The sequence below is a fragment of the Rhinatrema bivittatum genome, chromosome 5 (assembly GCF_901001135.1).
Source record: "Rhinatrema bivittatum chromosome 5, aRhiBiv1.1, whole genome shotgun sequence".
Taxonomy (NCBI): domain Eukaryota; kingdom Metazoa; phylum Chordata; class Amphibia; order Gymnophiona; family Rhinatrematidae; genus Rhinatrema; species Rhinatrema bivittatum.
Genome location: NC_042619.1, coordinates 252,719,277 through 252,737,160, shown reverse-complemented (window position 1 = coordinate 252,737,160; position 17,884 = coordinate 252,719,277). Strand labels below are relative to the sequence as shown.

At 49.0% G+C, this 17,884-nt stretch overlaps 1 protein-coding gene across 3 annotated transcripts in view; it reads left to right on the top strand.

Moving 5' to 3' along the window:
* XPO7 (exportin 7) overlaps positions 1 to 17,884 on the top strand; it is a 314,334-nt gene that overhangs the window by 291,636 nt on the left and 4,814 nt on the right. For 2 of the 3 annotated variants that reach the window (XM_029603861.1, XM_029603860.1), the window contains 3 exons: positions 6,275 to 6,413; positions 8,359 to 8,519; positions 8,934 to 9,032. In XM_029603861.1, coding sequence (XP_029459721.1) covers positions 6,275 to 6,413; positions 8,359 to 8,519; positions 8,934 to 9,032 — 399 coding nt within the window. Of the gene's footprint in view, positions 1 to 6,274; positions 6,414 to 8,358; positions 8,520 to 8,933; positions 9,033 to 17,884 lie in introns of those variants that run through there. The other variant, XR_003857049.1, reaches the window with a different exon arrangement.

Below are 17,884 nucleotides of genomic sequence, written 5' to 3'. Positions count from 1 at the left end.
CGGACGCAGCCCAGGCAGGTTGCTTGGAAGCGGCGGTGGCTTTCAGTGCGGATGCGCTGTATGATCTCCTGCACACGTCGGGAAGAGCTATGGTTTCAGCCCGACGGCTCTTTTGGCTTAGAAATTGGTCGGCGGATGTCTCTTCGAAAGCTCAGCTGAGATCCTTGCCTTTTAAGGGAAAGCTACTCTTTGGCTAACAGTTGGAGGACATGATTAAATCTCTGGGAGAGAATAAGGTCCACAAGCTGCCGGAAGACAGGCTCAGGAGCAGAGAATCCTTTCCTCAGAGGTCCAGATTCCGGGGGCATTGTTGTTTTTGGGCCTCACGGTCTTCTGGATCCTCCTCGCGTCCAGCTCCCAGCCGTCAGCATTCCTGGAACCAGTCCTTTCGTGGCTGACAGCCGGCCAGAAAAGGAGCCCCTCAAGCTCATGGAGGCTCCAAGTCCGTGCAATGAAATGAGGCCGGTTCACTCCTCTGTTCCGAGGTTAGGGGGAAGACTATCCCTTTTTCTGGAGGAGTAGACCAACTTGACCTCAGATTAATGGGTCCTAAATATTTGCCCGGCCAATCCAGGAACACTACATGGTTTCTCCGTGCGCTTACCACCAAAAGCATCGGGCGGTGCAAGAAACTCTGCAATGTTTACAGGACTTGGGCGCCATTGTTCCGGTACCCATCGGAGAGCTCCGGCGAGGGCGCTACTCCATCTATTTCGTGGTGCCCAAAAAGGAAGGCACATTCCATCCCATCCTGGACCTAAAACGGGTCAATCGGGTTCTAAAGGTGCCTCTGTTTCTGATGGAAACTCTGTGCTCAGTAATAGCATCCGTGCACAAAAGGAGAATTCTTGGCGTCCCTAGATCTGACCTAAGCTTACTTGCACATACCCATTCGACCGGATCATCAGAAATATCTGTGGTTCGCAGTCCTCGGGCATCATTTCCAGTTCTGCGTGCTACCGTTTGGTCTGGCGACGGCACCCCAGGTGTTCACAAAGGTGATGATGGTTGTAGCAGCGGCCCTGCGAAAGGAGGGTATTCTGGTGCATCCCTACCTGGATGATTGGCTGATTCGGACAAAATCGGAAGCTCTTTGCAGAGGGTGGTTCAGAGGATGCTACAGCTGCTGAGCTCACTAGGTTGGGAGGTCAACCCCGAAAAAAGCCATCTGGTACCATCCCAGTCCTTGGAGTTTCTAGGTGCTCAGTTCGACACAGTCCTGGGAAAGGTTTTTCTTATCGAGGAGAGACTCTCCAAGCTTCTCATTCAGGTGGAATCCTTTTGGCCCATACCTTGTCCCAGAGCCTGGGATTATTTACAGGTCTTAGATTCGATGGTGTCCACTCTCGAGCTGGTTCCGTGGGCCTTTGCTCATATGCGTCCTCTTCAGTCAGCCTTACTCTCCCGATGGAATCCGCTCTCCGAGCAGTTTCATCTTCTATTACCACTGACAGACACGGCGCAATCCAGTCTTCTTTGGTGGCTTTGTCCGGACAATTTGCGTTGGGGGGGGGGGGGGGTGGATTTGGAGATTCCCTCCTGGATAGTGGTCACCACCAATACCAGCCTCACGCGGTGGGGGGCAGTTTATCAGGGGACAGCAGTGCAAGGCCAATGGACGAGAGCAGAGTCCTCGTGGTCGATCAGTCAGTTGGAAACCAGAGCGGTTTGGTTAGCGTTATAGGCCCTCCTTCCTTTGGTAGAGGGACGATCAGTGAGGATACTCTCAGACAATGCGACGACAGTGGCTTACATCAACCGTCAGGGAGGGAACCAGGAGCCGTCCGGTGGTGACGGAAGCTAAGCTCTTAATCACCTGGGTGGAAAAAAACCTCTACAAGATTGCAGCGACTCACATTGCCAGGGTGTACAATGTACAGGTGGACTTTCTCAGCCGTCATCAGTTGGAACCGGGGGAGTGGGAGCTCTCTGCCGAGGCCTTTCATCTTCTGTGCAAACTCTGGGCCATGCTCACCATGGATTTCATGCCAAGGTTCCTCGATTCTTCAGTCTCCGGTGGGAGCCGGGAGCAGAAGGAGAAGATGCTCTGGTCCTCTCCTGGCCGAAGGACGTTCTGTTGTACGTTTTTCCACCATGGCCGCTGATCAGAAAAGTTCTGCAACGCATCAAAATTCACCCATGCAGGGTGATACTAGTGGCTCCGGAGTGGCCGAGGCGGTCTGTGGTTCGCGGATCTACTGAATCTAGCAGTGGACTGTCCGCTTCAGTTTCGGCCGTCTCCCAATCCGATGCATCAGGGTCCCGTTTGTTTCGGAGAGGTAGATCGCTTTTGTTTAGCGGCATGGCTTTTGAAGGCAGAGGTTAAGGAGTAAGGGTTACTCGGATGCGGTAGTTGCTATGCTCTTGCAGTCCCGGAAAACCTCTACATCCATGGCATACGTTAGAGTGTGGGGAGTTTTTGAATCCTGGTGTATAGAACGTGGAGTGCAGCCGTCCAGGGCTTCCATTCCAAATGTTCTGGATTTTTTACAGGCAGGGTTAGCCAAGGGGTTGGCGTTTAATTCTCTGCGAGTTCAGGTGGCTGTCTTTGGCTGTTTGCATGGCAAGGTACAGGAGGTTAAACTAGCCTCTCATCCGGACGTGGTTCGTTTTTTAAGAGGGGCCAAGCATTTGCGACTTCCAGTCCGGAACCCCTGTCCCTCGTGGAAACTGAATCTGGTTCTCTGCGCCCTTTGTGCTGCTCCTTTCGAACCCTTGAAACGCACAACCCTGAAGGATCTGGCACTGAAGGTCGTTTTTCTGGTGGCTATTTCCTCGGCAAGGCGTGTTTCTGAGATTCAGGCTTTGTCTTGCAGGGAACCGTTTTTACGGATTTCGGAAGCGGGAGTTTCATTAAGAACAGTTCCCTCCTTCCTCCCGAAGGTGGTGTCCTCCTTTCATTTGAACCAATCAGTGGAGCTCCCTTCCTTCAAAGGACTGGATTCCTCTAATCCTGAATTTAAGGATTTACGGAAGCTGGATGTAAAGAGAGCATTATTGCATTACTTGGATGTTACGAACAGTTTCCGTCTCTTGGACCATCTATTCTTTCTGTGGAGTGGACCCAAGAGGGGGTCATAAGGCGTCAAAGGCCACTATCGCGTGCTGGTTAAAGGAAGCTATTGCGTCTGCTTACTTTGTGCAGGCCGTCTGATCCCGGTTGGTCTTAAAGCTCATTCTACTTGATCGCAAGCAGCCTCTTGGGCGGAGTGCCAACAGGTGTCACCAAAAGAGATTTGTAGAGCGGCTACCTGGAAGTCTGCACATACATTTGCGAGGCATTATCGTTTGGATGTCTGGGCTCCAGAGCCCGGTTCCTTCAGGGCCAGTGCGCTCCGAGCGGGACTCTCTGTCCCACCCTGATTAGGGAAGCTTTGGTACATCCCAGGAGTCTGGACTGATCCGGGTATGACCAGGAAAAGGAAAATTGGTTGTTACCTGCTAATTTTCATTCCTGTAGTACCACGGATCAGTCCAGGGTCCCACCCAGGGGGAAATGGAGAGTCCGCTCGGCTGGTAGTTATTAATTTCTGCAAGTTTTCAGCATGCCCCCCTTTTGCAGGGTAAGAGTATGGGCATCCATTTGTTCAGCAAGTTACTGGTTTTTCATTCCCTCTGTTCTTCAGGGAGAGGTGGTTTATATAGACGTTATAGTTGCATTTTCTGTTTGAGTACAGTGTAATACTGACAGACTCTAGGTGGCACCTCAGGGGATTAGGACTGAGTCCGTTAAAACTTCTCTGTCTCCATCTGCTGGAGGGAAGGCAAAACCCAGGAGTCTGGACTGATCCTTGGGTACTACAGGAACGAAAATTAGCAGGTAAGAACCAATTTTCCTATATTTTTGCTGAAGTGACATCAGAATTTGAATTTTTTTTTTTTCATGTTAGTTATAATGGGAATTGTCCTGCACCTGTTCTGATGATTAATGATATTTTATTGTAGTTATGATGATTTCTGGCTTTCTGCAAAGAGGAAGTTTCATGCATGATGCATAATGGCTGTTACAAACTACTTAGCCATTGTCCAGTGTAGTATATGGTATTATTTATCAATAAGAATACAACTAGTAGGTCTCAGACCTGCATACCTACAGCCCACCTTTGTTAACCTTGTGCCCACCCAAAAAATCAATTCAAGCTACGCCACTGGATTTTCCAATCTAATAAGGCTCAGAGGAGCTGCTACAGTTCGGTCATTGCCAAAATTCACTAAGTCAGGGTCTGATTTCCTTGAAGCAGGTGGCTCACTTTTGTCTCGTGGCTTGGCTGTTCAGCAGAGAAAATTGAGAGGCAAGGGTTATTCAGAGGATGTGATGTCTACCTTGCTACAATCTAGGAAAAGATCAACTTATAACATACATACCTATATTCAGAAAAGCAGTCAAGACCCTCTTTTTTTAAGGAAGCATTTGGCATAGCAGAATAATATGTTGCAACAGGTGTGTTATGGCTTGGTAGTCATTTTTTTATACTTATGTTTTTATGTTTGATACAATGGCCTACTTTTATGTTTTTGCTGTTTTTATGTCCTACATTGTTTTTCATCATACGTTTTTTGCATTGTTTGCTTAAGTTCATTATATTTGTTTTTATGTGATTTATGTATGTTAAATGTAATCTGCCATGAATGTTTAGATACATGCAGAATAATTTTTGAAATAAAATATGGTCATATTTGGAAGGTTTTTGAGCCTTAGTGTGTAGAGACAGGGGTTTCCCTGTTTGTAGCTTTGGTGTCTACAATTCTTTTTCTTTCTTGCAGAGGTTTGCAGAAGGAGCTAGCAATGAATTATCTCAAGTTTCAGGTAGCGGCACTTTCCTGTTAGAGGGAAGGTAACAGAGGCAGTCCTTGGCTTTGCATCCAGATGTAGTAAAGTTCTTGAAGGGAGTGAAGCACTTTCATCTTCCAGTTAGGAAGTTGTTCCCTCTATAGAATCTCAATTTGGTATTGAAGGCCTTTGTGTATGGTGCCATTTGAATTCATCGGAAAGGCTTTTCTGAAGGATCTGACTTTGAAAACAGTTTTTCTGGTAGCAATCTGTTCAGAGAAATATATCTCCAAATTACAGGTCTTGTCGTGCAAGGATTCATTTCTCAAATTCTCTTAAGGACAGGGTTTCAATTCGCATGGTCCCATCCCTCTTACCTAAGGTGATTTCATTTTTTCATCTGAATTAGACAGTTGAATTACCATCCTTCAGGAGGTCGAGTTCTGGGGAGCAGTCCAAGGATTCACATCCTAGATGTATCTAGAGTACTCTTGAGGTATTTGAAGGTGATGAATTCCTTTCAGAGATCAGACCATCATTTTATTCTTTTCAGCAGTCACAAGAAAGGGGAGAAGGCATCCAAGTCTTCTTTTGCCAAATGGATTAAGGAAGCGATTGCTTCTGCTTACATTGGCAAGGGACTAGTGGTTCCTGAGGGTCTTAAGGCACATTCAACAAGGATACAGGCGGCATCTTACGTGGCGTGCCACAGGACATTTGTAAAGCGGCAATTTGGTCTTCATTGTAAACCTTCTCCAAACATTACAGACTAGATGTTCGAACATTGGATGTTGCCTTTGGAGCAGCTCTTTCAGAATCCCTCCCAATTTAAGGGTGGCTTTGGTACATCCTGTCCCTCTGGATTGGTCTGGTGGTTAATAAGGAAGGAAAAAATGGTTTCTTACCTGCTAATTTTCTTTCCTTGAGTCCTGCCAGACCAGTCCAGAATCCTGATCAATTGTTCTGTAGCCTAATCTCTGGTGAGTGTCTATATACTATTCAGAATTTTTTCATGGATGGTAATTGCTCTTTTATTTTCCCCTCAGTGTTCAGGTCCTCTCTGTTAAAAGGGGCAGGCTTTGTTAGGGTTCACCTAAGAGATTTGATGATAGTATAGCTGATAAAAAAATACTGAGAGACTGCAGGTAGCACAGTGCCTCAGGTAGGCTGTTTTAGCAAAGCTTTTATTCTCTGTCTCCATCTGCTGGTAGGGGATAAAAACGCATCCCATTTGGATTAGTCTTATAAGACTCAAAGAAAGTAAATTAACAGGTAAGAAACCATACTATAGTTGTCTGGTTCCAATTTAGCCTGCTCAGAATCCCTACTGACCTTCTGGTAAGCCATATTCTCATGGTGATATTTCTTTTCCTACAGTAGGCTACTGGTTAAATGAAAAATGTGTGTTGGCATAGCCAATTGATGCATTGGGCTGAATAGGATGTCTTGCTATTGTCTTTGAAATTTCCTAAATGATAGGATGTTTCTTTCTCCTGCCCACAGGACTATCCAAAACTTAGCCAATCATACTATTCACTGTTGGAAGTCCTCACCCAGGACCACATGAACTTCATAGCTAGCTTGGAGCCCCATGTCATTATGTACATCCTCTCTTCCATCTCAGAAGGACTCACTGCACTAGGTAACTGCCTGTTTCATTCTATTGGCACTTCAGGACTTGTGAGAGGGGATACAGAAGCTTTTTAATACATTAGGCTTTTGTTTGACAGTTTTCCATTCTTTGCATTTCATTTACCGTATTTTTCGCTCCATAAGACGCACCTGACCATAAGACGCACCTAGGATTCAGAGGGGGAAAATTAAAAAAAAAAAAAAATTGTGCTAAACCAGCTCTGCGTCTGGGCGTCTTATGGAGCAAATTAGGGGAGTGCATAGTTTTTTTTTTTCTCCCCATTTTGTTTTCGGGTCTGGGGAGGGCCATTTCGGTCCACTCCCCAGATCAGAAAATTTTTCTTTCTGTGGGAACCCCCAAAACCCCCCCCCCCCATCCCAACCCTTTAAATTAACAACCTCCACCCCCCTGACCCCCCCCAAGACCTGCCGAATTAATTTCCTGCAACCCCCCACCCTCCTGACCCTCCCAAGACCTGCTGAATTAATTTCCTGCAACCCCCCACCCTCCTGACCCCCCCAAGACCTGCCAAACGTCCCTGGTGGTCCAGCGGGGGTCCAGGAGCGGTCCGGGAACGATCTCCTGGGCGTGAGCCGTCGGCTGCCAGTAAACAAAATGGCGCCGACGGCCCTATGCCCTCACTATGTCACTGAGACCGACCGCTGCTATTGGTCGGTCTCAGTGACATAGTGAGGGCATAGGGCCGTCGGCGCCATTTTGTTTACTGGCAGCCGACGGCCCTATGCCCTCACTATGTCACTGAGACCGACCAATAGCAGCGATCGGTCTCAGTGACATAGTGAGGGCATAGGGCCGTCGGCTGCCAGTAAACAAAATGGCGCCAACGGCCCTATGCCCTCACTATGTCACTGAGACCGACCAATAGCAGCGGTCGGTCTCAGTGACATAGTGAGGGCATAGGGCCGTCGGCGCCATTTTGTTTACTGGCAGCCGACGGCCCACGCCCAGGAAATCATTCCCAGACCCCCGCTGGACCACCAGGGACGTTTGGCAGGTCTTGGGGGGGTCAGGAGGGTGGGGGGTTGCAGGAAATTAATTTGTCAGGTCTTGGGGGGGGGGGGGGTTGTGGGAAATTAAGTCGGCAGGTCTTGGGGGAGTCGGGGGGGGGGGTGTTTGTTAGATTTTTGTTTGGTTTTTTTTTTATATTCGCTCCATAAGACGCACATACATTTTCCCCCCACCTTTGGGGGAAAAAAAGTGCGTCTTATGGAGCGAAAAATACGGTAAATACCAGAAATTTAGGTTAGGTGTGTTTATTTTAAGTTTATATGATTAGGGACCTTTGTTTTCAGTTTTATTGTATTTGTCCTGAGAATGTCAGTTATAAAAAAAAAAAAAAATCAGTAGAAAAAAGACATTACACACAGGAGAAAAATCAGTGGAAAAGTAATTTTTCCACTTTTTTTTTTTTTTGTTATAGCATTGAAATTCCCAAGAAAAATAAAATAACTGAAAATGAAAGTCAAATATGATAAAGATGTATTTTATTGTAACTTGCTCTGAGCCGATAAATTGGGCATGTAATCAAATATAACAAACAAATTGCATTTTAACAAAACAAACAAGAAATGTATAAATTACAGATATGACTGTGAAGAAAAATTATTTCTGCAATAGATCCTGTTCCTCTATCTGTTGTGACTGTGGAAGGGAGCCAAAATGAATCTGCCCTTGAACCATATCTTTCTCCAGAACCACCATGATGGTGTAAAGGGGGGGGGGGGGCGGGCCCGAGAGTGTTCTGTGTCTGGCATGGCATTAGAACTTCAGTAACAATGGAAGGGAACCCAGGGTGTCCCATGACTGGCCCTGGGAAAAGTTGTGACAGCGGATGGGTACAACAGGGGTGTCCTATGTGTGGCTCCAGACTGCATTGACTAGAAGGGGGCTAAGGATTTCTACCCTGTTCTCATTGGATGCTGCTGTTCCACAGACACTATGGTTTGCACAGGCTGCTGCTCCTGTTTGGACCACATCGTCACATATCTTTTCAAGCAGCTATCCCGCAGCACCAAGAAGAGGCCGGCACCCATGACTCAGGAAAGTGATCGCTTCCTGCACATCATGCAACAGCACCCTGATATGATTCAGCAGGTAGGCAGAAAGTGCAGAGTTCCTGCTATGGATGGTCTCGCTCCTCCTCATATACTTTACAGCCTAGTGGCAGAATTTTTGCTTGGATCCTACGAATGCAACAGAGCCCTCAAAAGGTAGTCACAAGTGTAAGCTAGTCTGATATAAAGGTCTTGGCAACAGCTTGTTTGTTGACCTTGTATCTACATGCCCACTTGGACTAAAACAGCAACTACACAACTTTATTTATGAGAGAGTATTTTTCATACAAAAATGTGTGCATATTCCTACTGACAGTGCACCAGAAGCTTTGTGCGGGATTTGAAAATTGATACTGTAACTCTGATCAGTGATTCAGTATTGTGCTAGGCATGTAAAACATCAGTCATGTAGTTAGTTACCAGCTTCACATTTCATTTTGCATTTGATCTTCAGATGCTGTCAACAGTGCTCAACATCATAATCTTTGAAGACTGCAGAAACCAGTGGTCCATGTCCCGTCCCCTGCTGGGTTTAATATTACTTAATGAGAAGGTAGGTATTCTCTCCTTCCCTCCCTCCTGTTCCCCCAGTGAATGCAGAAGCTTTTGCCTATAGTGTCACTTCAATATCTAGGCTTTGATGTTTGTAGCTGGCTTTCAGACTGTTCATAGAGGAGCTACAGTGTGACTCAGGATCTGAAATTAAATATTTCGTAGCGTGTAGCCAGATAGACTCAGGACCAATGGGTTATGCTCCCCTGACAGTTGATGGAGGAGGAGTCAGATTTCAAAGCTGACGTCACCCTAGATACACCTCTGCAGTGTCATCAGCCCTTCAGTATTTCTCCATCTCCAGCAGATGGTGGACGTACCTCTCCCTATGGGGATTGCTAACTTTTTGGAAGGAAAAATTCTACATTTAAATTAAGATTGAGCACCGCTCTCCTAAAGGTCCCTCCCCCAGTTGAGAATTCCTGAGGTGATTTCCGAGATCCCTCAGAGGTGTGCCATAGTCCAGTCGCCGGTTCCCAGTGTGAACTATACTGCTTAAGCAGCTGAAAGGCAGCAGGTGCAGGAAGTAGAGTGTGGCAGTGACGGCAAAAGCTCTCTCCTCCCCCTCAGACCATCTTTGTACTCAGCCAGTAAGCGCTGAGCCCAGGAAAGTAAAATGATTTACCTCCCAATTCAAAGACATTTGGAGGGGTTTCAGTAAGACTTCAGCTGGTCTCCTTGCTCAGCACGCCGTATCATTGTTCCCGATCCCGTTGGGGTAAGGGGAAATGGGCTTCTGAGCGGGTTGAGTGCTCCCCCAATGAGCTACGCCCCGCTTTAGGCTTGGTCGGCACACTGTGTGGTAAGCCGCGGTGGCTCCATGTTGCGTGTGTCTGTGCGTGCCATATTGCCCTCCATAAAAGATCGGTATATGCAATGCGTTAGCTGTGGCACAATGTCGCACGCGTACATACATGCACAACCTATTAAATGCAGAATACAGGTAAAGTCGGGCACACGGGCTGTGCATACGCCTGGCCGCATCCTGCCTAGGTGCCCGAAATCTGTGCACGTAAAATTTTAAGCGCAAGCTGACAGAACACTCTGTTACCGTCACCAATGGTTCTGGCAGCCAAGAAACATAAACGCTTGCCATATTTAGAGCATCACAGTCTGACCTGGATTTCAACTTATGTCAGCACTGTGAGGAAGCCTAGGGAGAGTTGGCCTCCCCTGACTTTGCTAAGCCCGGCTTCTCCTATTCAGAGGTTGGGTTAGCCACAGCATTAACAGGAAGTACCCATATCTGAGAACCCCTGGGACTGGGTCACCCATGGGAGAGGGAAATTCAGTGGCACCTACCCCAGTACCTCCTGGGCTAGGCATGGACCCGGCTGCCTTCTCTTGGGTTGAATTTTTCCAGGGCCTTCAAGCTTTTGTACAGGCGCAGTCTGTTACCTCACTTGCCCCTGTCTGGACGGAGCCTCAACCGGTAAGCCCTCTTTCTCCCAGTCCTATCAGCAGAGCTCGAGGCATGCCTCACTTCACCAACGGTAACCCTGGCAGGGACCTAGACGGCACAAATGAAGAAGAGGATGGGGAAATTCCCCCTGGTTTAGAACCATATCGGACCATGTTTCCGTTTTCTCATAGAGATGACTTGCTGGCCCTGGTTTCCCAAACCCTGAAAATGCTGAGCGTTCCTGGGGTGGACTCTGATGGAACAAAGAACCCCATTCTGATTTCCCTACGGAAAATCTCTTGCTACTTTCCAGTACTGGAAGCCATCCAGGAGTTGATTGACCTGGAATGGGATGCTCCAGAAGCAAGTTTTAAAAGGGAACGAGTGTTAAAAGCGATATGCCCACTGGATCCGGGAGTGAAAGATTGTTTGCATTTCCCTAAAGTGGATGCACTCATCTGTGCCATCTCTAAGCAAACAACTATCCCAGTGGAGGGAGAAGCAGTCTTAAAGGATGCACACAGATGGATGGAGTCCATCGTTAAACAGGCCTTTGACACAGTAGCAATGACTTTACAGATTGCTTCTCCTAGGACAAGCAGGATGGTAGTCCTCGCATATGGGTGATGACAGATTGAGCCTGGCATGCCACTATCCATGCGTCCACACGAGGTCCCCCTTCAGTCTTTCTTTTTCCACGGTGCAGTTGCCTCGCAGTTCTTGGAGCTCTGCTCTCTTGGGTTTTTTGTGTGTAATAATCAAATATTTTTCCCGTCTTATCTGGTCCCCCTTTGCGGTCGGTGCCTGTCCTCAGCGCAGAAGGTTAAAAACCTTTTCCTGCTTTTCGCGGTCGATTCCCAGCATCCCACTTCTTGGTGGCTGCCAGTCATCGACCACGCATTGGTGATTTTTCATGGCGTTGTCCAGCTTTTGTCAGTGCCCCCAATGCCCGCGGACCATGTCCATCACGGATCTGCATGAGGTTAGTATCCTGTGCCTGGGGGTCTCGCATGACGTCAGAGGGTGTCAGCTGTGTGACCAGATGACCTTCAAGGGCCGTTGTGCGCACCTTGATAAAATGGAGAAACTTTTTGGTTCCAAAAAGTCCACTTCATCTTCACCTATGTCGGAGTCATCAACACCGGGGGTCGAGGGGAGCCTCTCCATACGCTCCCTCTCACTGCTCTTCCTACTGCATCTTCAAAAGACCGAAGGAACAGTGACTGGTCCTCCATGATCTCACCGGTTTCCAGGACATCGGGATTCTGCACTTCTTCGGCGCCAGGGAAAGACCGAGCACCGTGGGAGATCCCACAAGTATTTACATCAGTTGCCGTCAGTGCATGGCTCTGGTTCCGGGGCGGTACCAGCGGCTGCCATACCGCCATCGAAGCGACCCCATGGCTCAGAGGCCCCATCCTCCGATATACATGGTAGTCCTAGGTGTTCCCACTGATATCAGTACCGGGCACCGTGCCTCTTCAGAGAACCGAGGAAGCGCCGGTAACACCTCATCCCCCTCCCTCAGTCCTGGCCTCACCAGACTTTCAGGAGAAGTTGAACCACAGGGTGCAGACCGCAGTGCTCAGAGCTCTGCGGAACATTGAGCTGCCCCTGCTACCAGTCCTCATACCAGAGCCTCCACCGTCTATTCTAGCACTTCTGCTTGAGTGTCTGGATGTCCTTTTCTGCGCCCTCCTGACACAACCGGTGTCCGGCCCTCGGTTCCCCAGCAGCCACCAATGCCCCCCTTGGGGAGCGATCCCCATCATCGGATCCTCCGAGGAGGAATTCCGAGGCCTCTGTTCCCCGAGCCTTTTCCCAAGCCCTCTGGCCTCCCGCGGCCCCCAGTTTCCCCATTGCTGGGGGGCCATCAATTCCCTCTGTGCATTCGGAGCCCAGGGCTAGGGTTCTTCATAGGCCTTGCTCGCACAAGCCCTGCAATGGCCTTAGTGAAGAAGAAGGCCCTAATGACCCGTGGGGGGATGATTCCTCGGAGTCTTCATCTGAATTCTTGGATGACCCTCCCCCCTCTCCAAGCTTCCCCACAAGAGGAAAGGCGTCCGATTTCTCCCTTCGCAGGGTTCGTCAGGGCCATGGCCAAGGCTATTCCCTTCCAACTCCTGACGGACAAGGATGCGCGACATAAGATGCTGGAAATACTCCAGTTTGTCGATGCTCCTAAGGAAATCGTAGCAGTTCCCATCCATGACATCTTTAAGGATCTTCTCCTTCAGATGTGGGAACACCCGATCTCCATATCTCCTGTCAATAGGAAGGCAGACGCCACCTATTTGGTATTGCAGGCCTTGGGATTCGAGAGGCGTCATCTCCCTCACCAGTCTGTGGTCGTGGAGTCCACCCTCAAGAAGGCCAAGTGCTCCCGCACCCATGCCTCTGACCCTCCCGGTCGAGAGCATAGGGAGCTAGATGCTCTGGGTAGGAAGGTCTTTCAGGGCGCTATGCTCATGGCCCGGATCACCGCCTACCAGTTGGATATGACCCACTACAACCGGAACATGTGGAAAAGGTTCCAGGACCTCGCAGAGAGCTTGACGCAACAGGAGTCACTCTCTGCCATTGTCCTTCAGGGTCTGGAAGCTGACAAACACAAAATGAGATCTACCTACGACGTGTTGAGGCATCGGTGCCTGTAGAATGGCCTGGCTCTGGGCCTCTGACCTTCCATGCACAGGTGACAACCTTTTTGGGGACAAGGTCCGAGATGTGGTAGCTCATTTGAAGGACCACCACGAAACCCTCCAACAGCTCTCCACTAGCACTTCAGACACTCCTTCCTCTGCCAGGAAATCTTCCAGGCCCAGCTCCAGGAAGTCCTTTACAAGCAGTGGAAATATCCCCCTGCCTCTTGGGTGTGCACGCCGCACACTAGCTCCAGGGGCTGCTCCCATCAGCAATGGATACCTAGGCCCCAGCCAGCACCCAAGCAAGCCCCAGTTAAGGGTTTTGACTAGCAGGTGGGAGCATGAGTCAGCAAAATGTACCTCTGGCACCGGATTCCCCCAGTAGAAGGCAGGCTTATTGGCTTCGCCCACCACCGGAGAACCATCATTTTGGTCCGGGTTACCGGCTCAGTTTCAGACAGCTTCCAGAGAACTCTCCCCCATATCCCTGTCCTTTTGTTCTAATGTATTTATCCTTATGCCTTATTTATCCAAGATTATAAATTGCCTTATTTATATGTTTATAGTTGAACCTAGTTAGTTTGTTTTTCTTATTTACTTAGACCAAATTTTCTGTTTTTTGTTCCAAGATTTGTTCCATGTAAACTGCCACCCGGCAGTAGTTATTACTGTTAACTGTGAACCGGAGTGATATGTATTGTATACAGGAACTCCGGTATATAAAAACCATAAATAAATAAATATCCATCATGGGATTTGTCCGACCAGCAGGTCATGATTTGGACAGATCTCTCCGCCCTTCTCACAGCAAGAACAGTAGAGCCCGTTCCTCGCCTTCAGCAGGGCCAAGGGTTCTGTTCGAGGTATTCCTTAATACCGAAGAGAAACGGAGGCTTGCGCCTCATTCTCAACCTCAGGGTGTTGAACAAATTTCTCTTAAAAGAAAAGTTCAAGATGGTTTCTCAGGGCACTCTGATCCCCCCTCCTCAAAAGAGAAGACTGGCTCTGCTCCCTTGATCTCAAGGAAGCTTACGCTCATATTGCTATCTTCCCCGGCCACAGAAAATACCTCCATTTCGTGGTGGGGAAGGCTCATTACCAGTACACTGCCTTTTGGGTTGGCCTCCACTCCTCATGTTTTCACCTAATGCCTAGCGGTGGTGGCTGCATATCTGAGATGTCGAGCGGTGCATGTCTTCCCATACCTGGACAACTGGTTGATCAAGAGCAACTCACACACAGGGAGCACTGAATGCTTTAACCCTAACCGTGGAGACACTGGAATCCTTGGGGTTTATCAACTACCTAAAGTCTCATCTCTACCTGTTCTCCCAGACTGGACTTCATAGGAGCCAGGCTGGACACGGTACAGGTGAGGGCGTTCTTGCCACGCGACCGGGCCCTTGCCCTAGCTTCGTTGGCATCTTTTGTGCGCAGCAGTCAGACTGTGTAAGTGCCCGACTTCTGCTTCGCTTATTGGGCCACATGATGGCCTCTGTCCATGTTACTTCATTAATCCATCTTTGCATGCACAGAGCACAATGGACATTACAGTCCCAATGGCAGCAGGCATCCCAGGACCCTCGAGGCTTGTGTCTCCATCACCCCACCTCTGAGGATCTCTCTGTCCTGGTGGGAGAGTCTCTCCAATTTGAAGCAGGGGATCCCCCTTCCAAGCCACCCTGCCCCAAGTAATCCTTACTACTGTTGCCTCTCCTTAGGGCTGGGGAGCCCATGTGTATGGCCTCCGCACACAAGGTCACTGGACTGCTCAGGAAGTTCTCTGCCAGATAAACTTCCTAGAGCTTCGGGCGATTCGTTACTCCCTCTGGACATTGTGAGACCGGTTGTCACACACAAGTCCTGATTCGGATGGACAACCTCATTGCGATGTGGTATATCAACAAACAGGGAGGCATGGGGGTCGTTCCTCCTCTGTCAGGAAGCGGTGCAGCTCTGGGCCTGGGCCCTGTCACAGAGGATGATGTCGCGGGCGACATACCTGTCCGGGGCTATGAACGTGCTGGCGGACCGCCTCAGCCACTCTTTTCAGTCACATGACTGGTCCCTGAATCAGACAGTGGCAGCCTGGATTTTCCACCAGTGGGTAATCCCAGATATAGACCTTTTCACCTCCCTCTACAATTGCAAAGTGAGCAATTTTTGATCCCTGTTCGCATGGGGCGGTCATCCAGCCTCCAACGCCTTCTCCCTTCACTGGGGGAAGGACCTACTGTACGCATATCCTCCTCTCCCACTCCTCCTGAAGACTCTTCTAAAGCTTCAACAGGACTGGGAGACCATGATTCTCGTGATGCCCTTCTGGCCCTGGCTGATCTGGTTCCCTCTTCTTTGGGATCTATCAATTAGGGATCCTATCAGCCTGGGGACCGCACCCGATCTGATCATTCAGAACCAGAGCACGTTACGCCATCCGAACCTCAGGGCGTTGGCCTTGACAGCGTGGATGTTGAGCGCTTAGTCCTTCAGCCCCTGCACCTCTCGGAAAGCGTCTCCCAAATGCTCGTGGCTTCTAGAAAGCCTTCCACCAGGAAGTCTTACAGGTCAAAATGGAATAGGTTCTCCGCCTGGTGCAAGGGGCATGACTTTGATCCATTCACATGCCCCTTCCCCAAGTTTTTGGACTATTTGTGGCACCTTTCCAAGTCTGTGCTATAGACCAGCTCAGTCAGAGTTCACCTCAGTGCTGTAGTGCATACCATCTGGGTGTTGCCCGCACTCCCATCTCAGTACAGCCTTTAGTGAGTCACTTCATGAAGGGTCTGATTCAGCTGAAGCCCCCTCTTCGGCCTCCTGTTGTGTCCTGGGACCTCAACATTATGCTAACGTGGCTCATGCTTCCTCCCTTCAAGCCTCTACACTCCTGCGACACAAAGTTCCTCACCTGGAAGGTTATATTCCTAGTGGAGATCACTTTGGCTCAAGAGTCAGTGAGCTTCAGGCCTTGGTCACATACCCGCCATACATGAAGTTTTTTCACAACCATGTGGTCCTGTAAACTCACCCCAAGTTCCTGCCTGAAGTCAGCAGGGAAGAAGAAAAAAGTTCCTGCCTAAAGTCAGCAGGGGAGAAGAAAAAAGGGTCGCACTCACAAAGCGGGGAGTAGCTGGCTTGTTACGGCGGTTACTACCCCAAACCAAATGTGCCTGATACTTCACTTTCGATGCATATCCAGCATAGCTCCCTGCTTCAACGGCAGGGGAGAAGAAAAACAACCAATAAGGGCTTGTATAACATAGTCTGAGAAAACAAATAAGCATGGGTGTAGCTTGCTTATTGCGGCGGTTACTACCCCTACTACCCCTAACTTATCAAGCTAGATATTTCACTTGGATGCAGCTCCATCACTGCTCTCTACATTAATGGTGGGGGTGGAAGGGAAATAGAACCAAGAGCTAAGAGAAACAGATAAGTATGAGAGAAAAACTGTGTGAAGCTTGCTGGGCAGACTGGATGGGCCGTTTGGTCTTCTTCTGCCGTCATTTCTATGTTTCTATATATGTTTCTATATGTAAAGTTGTGACTGATTTCCACATCAATTAGTCCATTGTCTTGCCCACCTTCTTTCCGAGGCCTCATTCCCACCCAGGGGAATGGGCTTTCCATACTTTGGATTGCAAAAGAGCTCCTGCTTTCTATTTGTAACGCACAGCAGCTTACAGGCAATCCACTCAGCTCTTTGTATCTTTTGACAACGCTAGATTGCGAGTTGCAGTGGGTAAACAGACTATCTAATTGGCTGGCAGACTGCATTGCCTTTTGCTATGCACAAGTGGGCCTTCAGCTTGGAGGCCAAATCAAAGCGCACTCTGTGAGGGCCATGGCGGTGTCAATAGCTCACCTGTGGGAGGTCCCTGTCGCCAAAATTTGTTGGGCAGCAATGTGGAGTTCCCTACACAGGTTCGCTGTCCATTACTGCTTGGACAAGGATGGTAGACAGGGCAGTGCCTTCGGCCAATCTGTCCTCCGCAATCTCTTCCAGGTTTAGACCCAACTCTTCCTGCCTAAGGTCCCTGTTTGGAACCAGGCCATCTTCCTGCTGACCAACAGCACCGCAGTTGATGTCTGTTGGCACCTTGTTCGGTGAATGTTGGCCTTAGTTGAGGCCGGGAGCAGCCTGGAGCTTGGTATTCATCTGTGAGGACTACCGTCCTGCTTGTCCTAGGAGAAAGCGCAGTTGCTTACCCTGTAACAAGTGTTCTCCTAGGACAGCATACTGTTAGTCCTCAGGAAACTCACACGCCACCCTGCAGAGTTGGGTTGTTATGCGTTTTGTTTTATTATTATTTTTTTGCTCGTATTTTTGTTATGTTACAAGACTGAAGGGGAACCTCGCGTGGATAGTGGCATGCTCAGTGTGCCAGTGAAAGCTTCTAGAAACTTTGACAAAAGTTTTCCGTGCCGGGATCCATCTGATGGTCACCCATCTGTGAGGATTAACATCCTGCTGTCCTAGGGGAACACCTGTTACAGGTAAGCAACTGCACTTTCTTGTTGTGCCCTGGTAGCTCGTTCATGCCTACTCCTCTCTCAAGAGGTGGATCACTTGGGGGGGGGGTGAATTCCAGAGAGGTTATGGAACCGCACCTCTGCCTTTTAAGCTGATGCAGGCTCAGATCTAGTCCGTACTTCGGCCAGAGTGGCGGCCTCAGTGGTGGCGACCAGATGACAGATATGGCTGCAGAATTGGTCACCAGACGCAACCTCCAAGGCAAATCTTACAAAGATGCCCTTTTAAGGATCACTTCTTTTCAGAAGCAAAATGGAAAAGCTGGCCAGTAAATG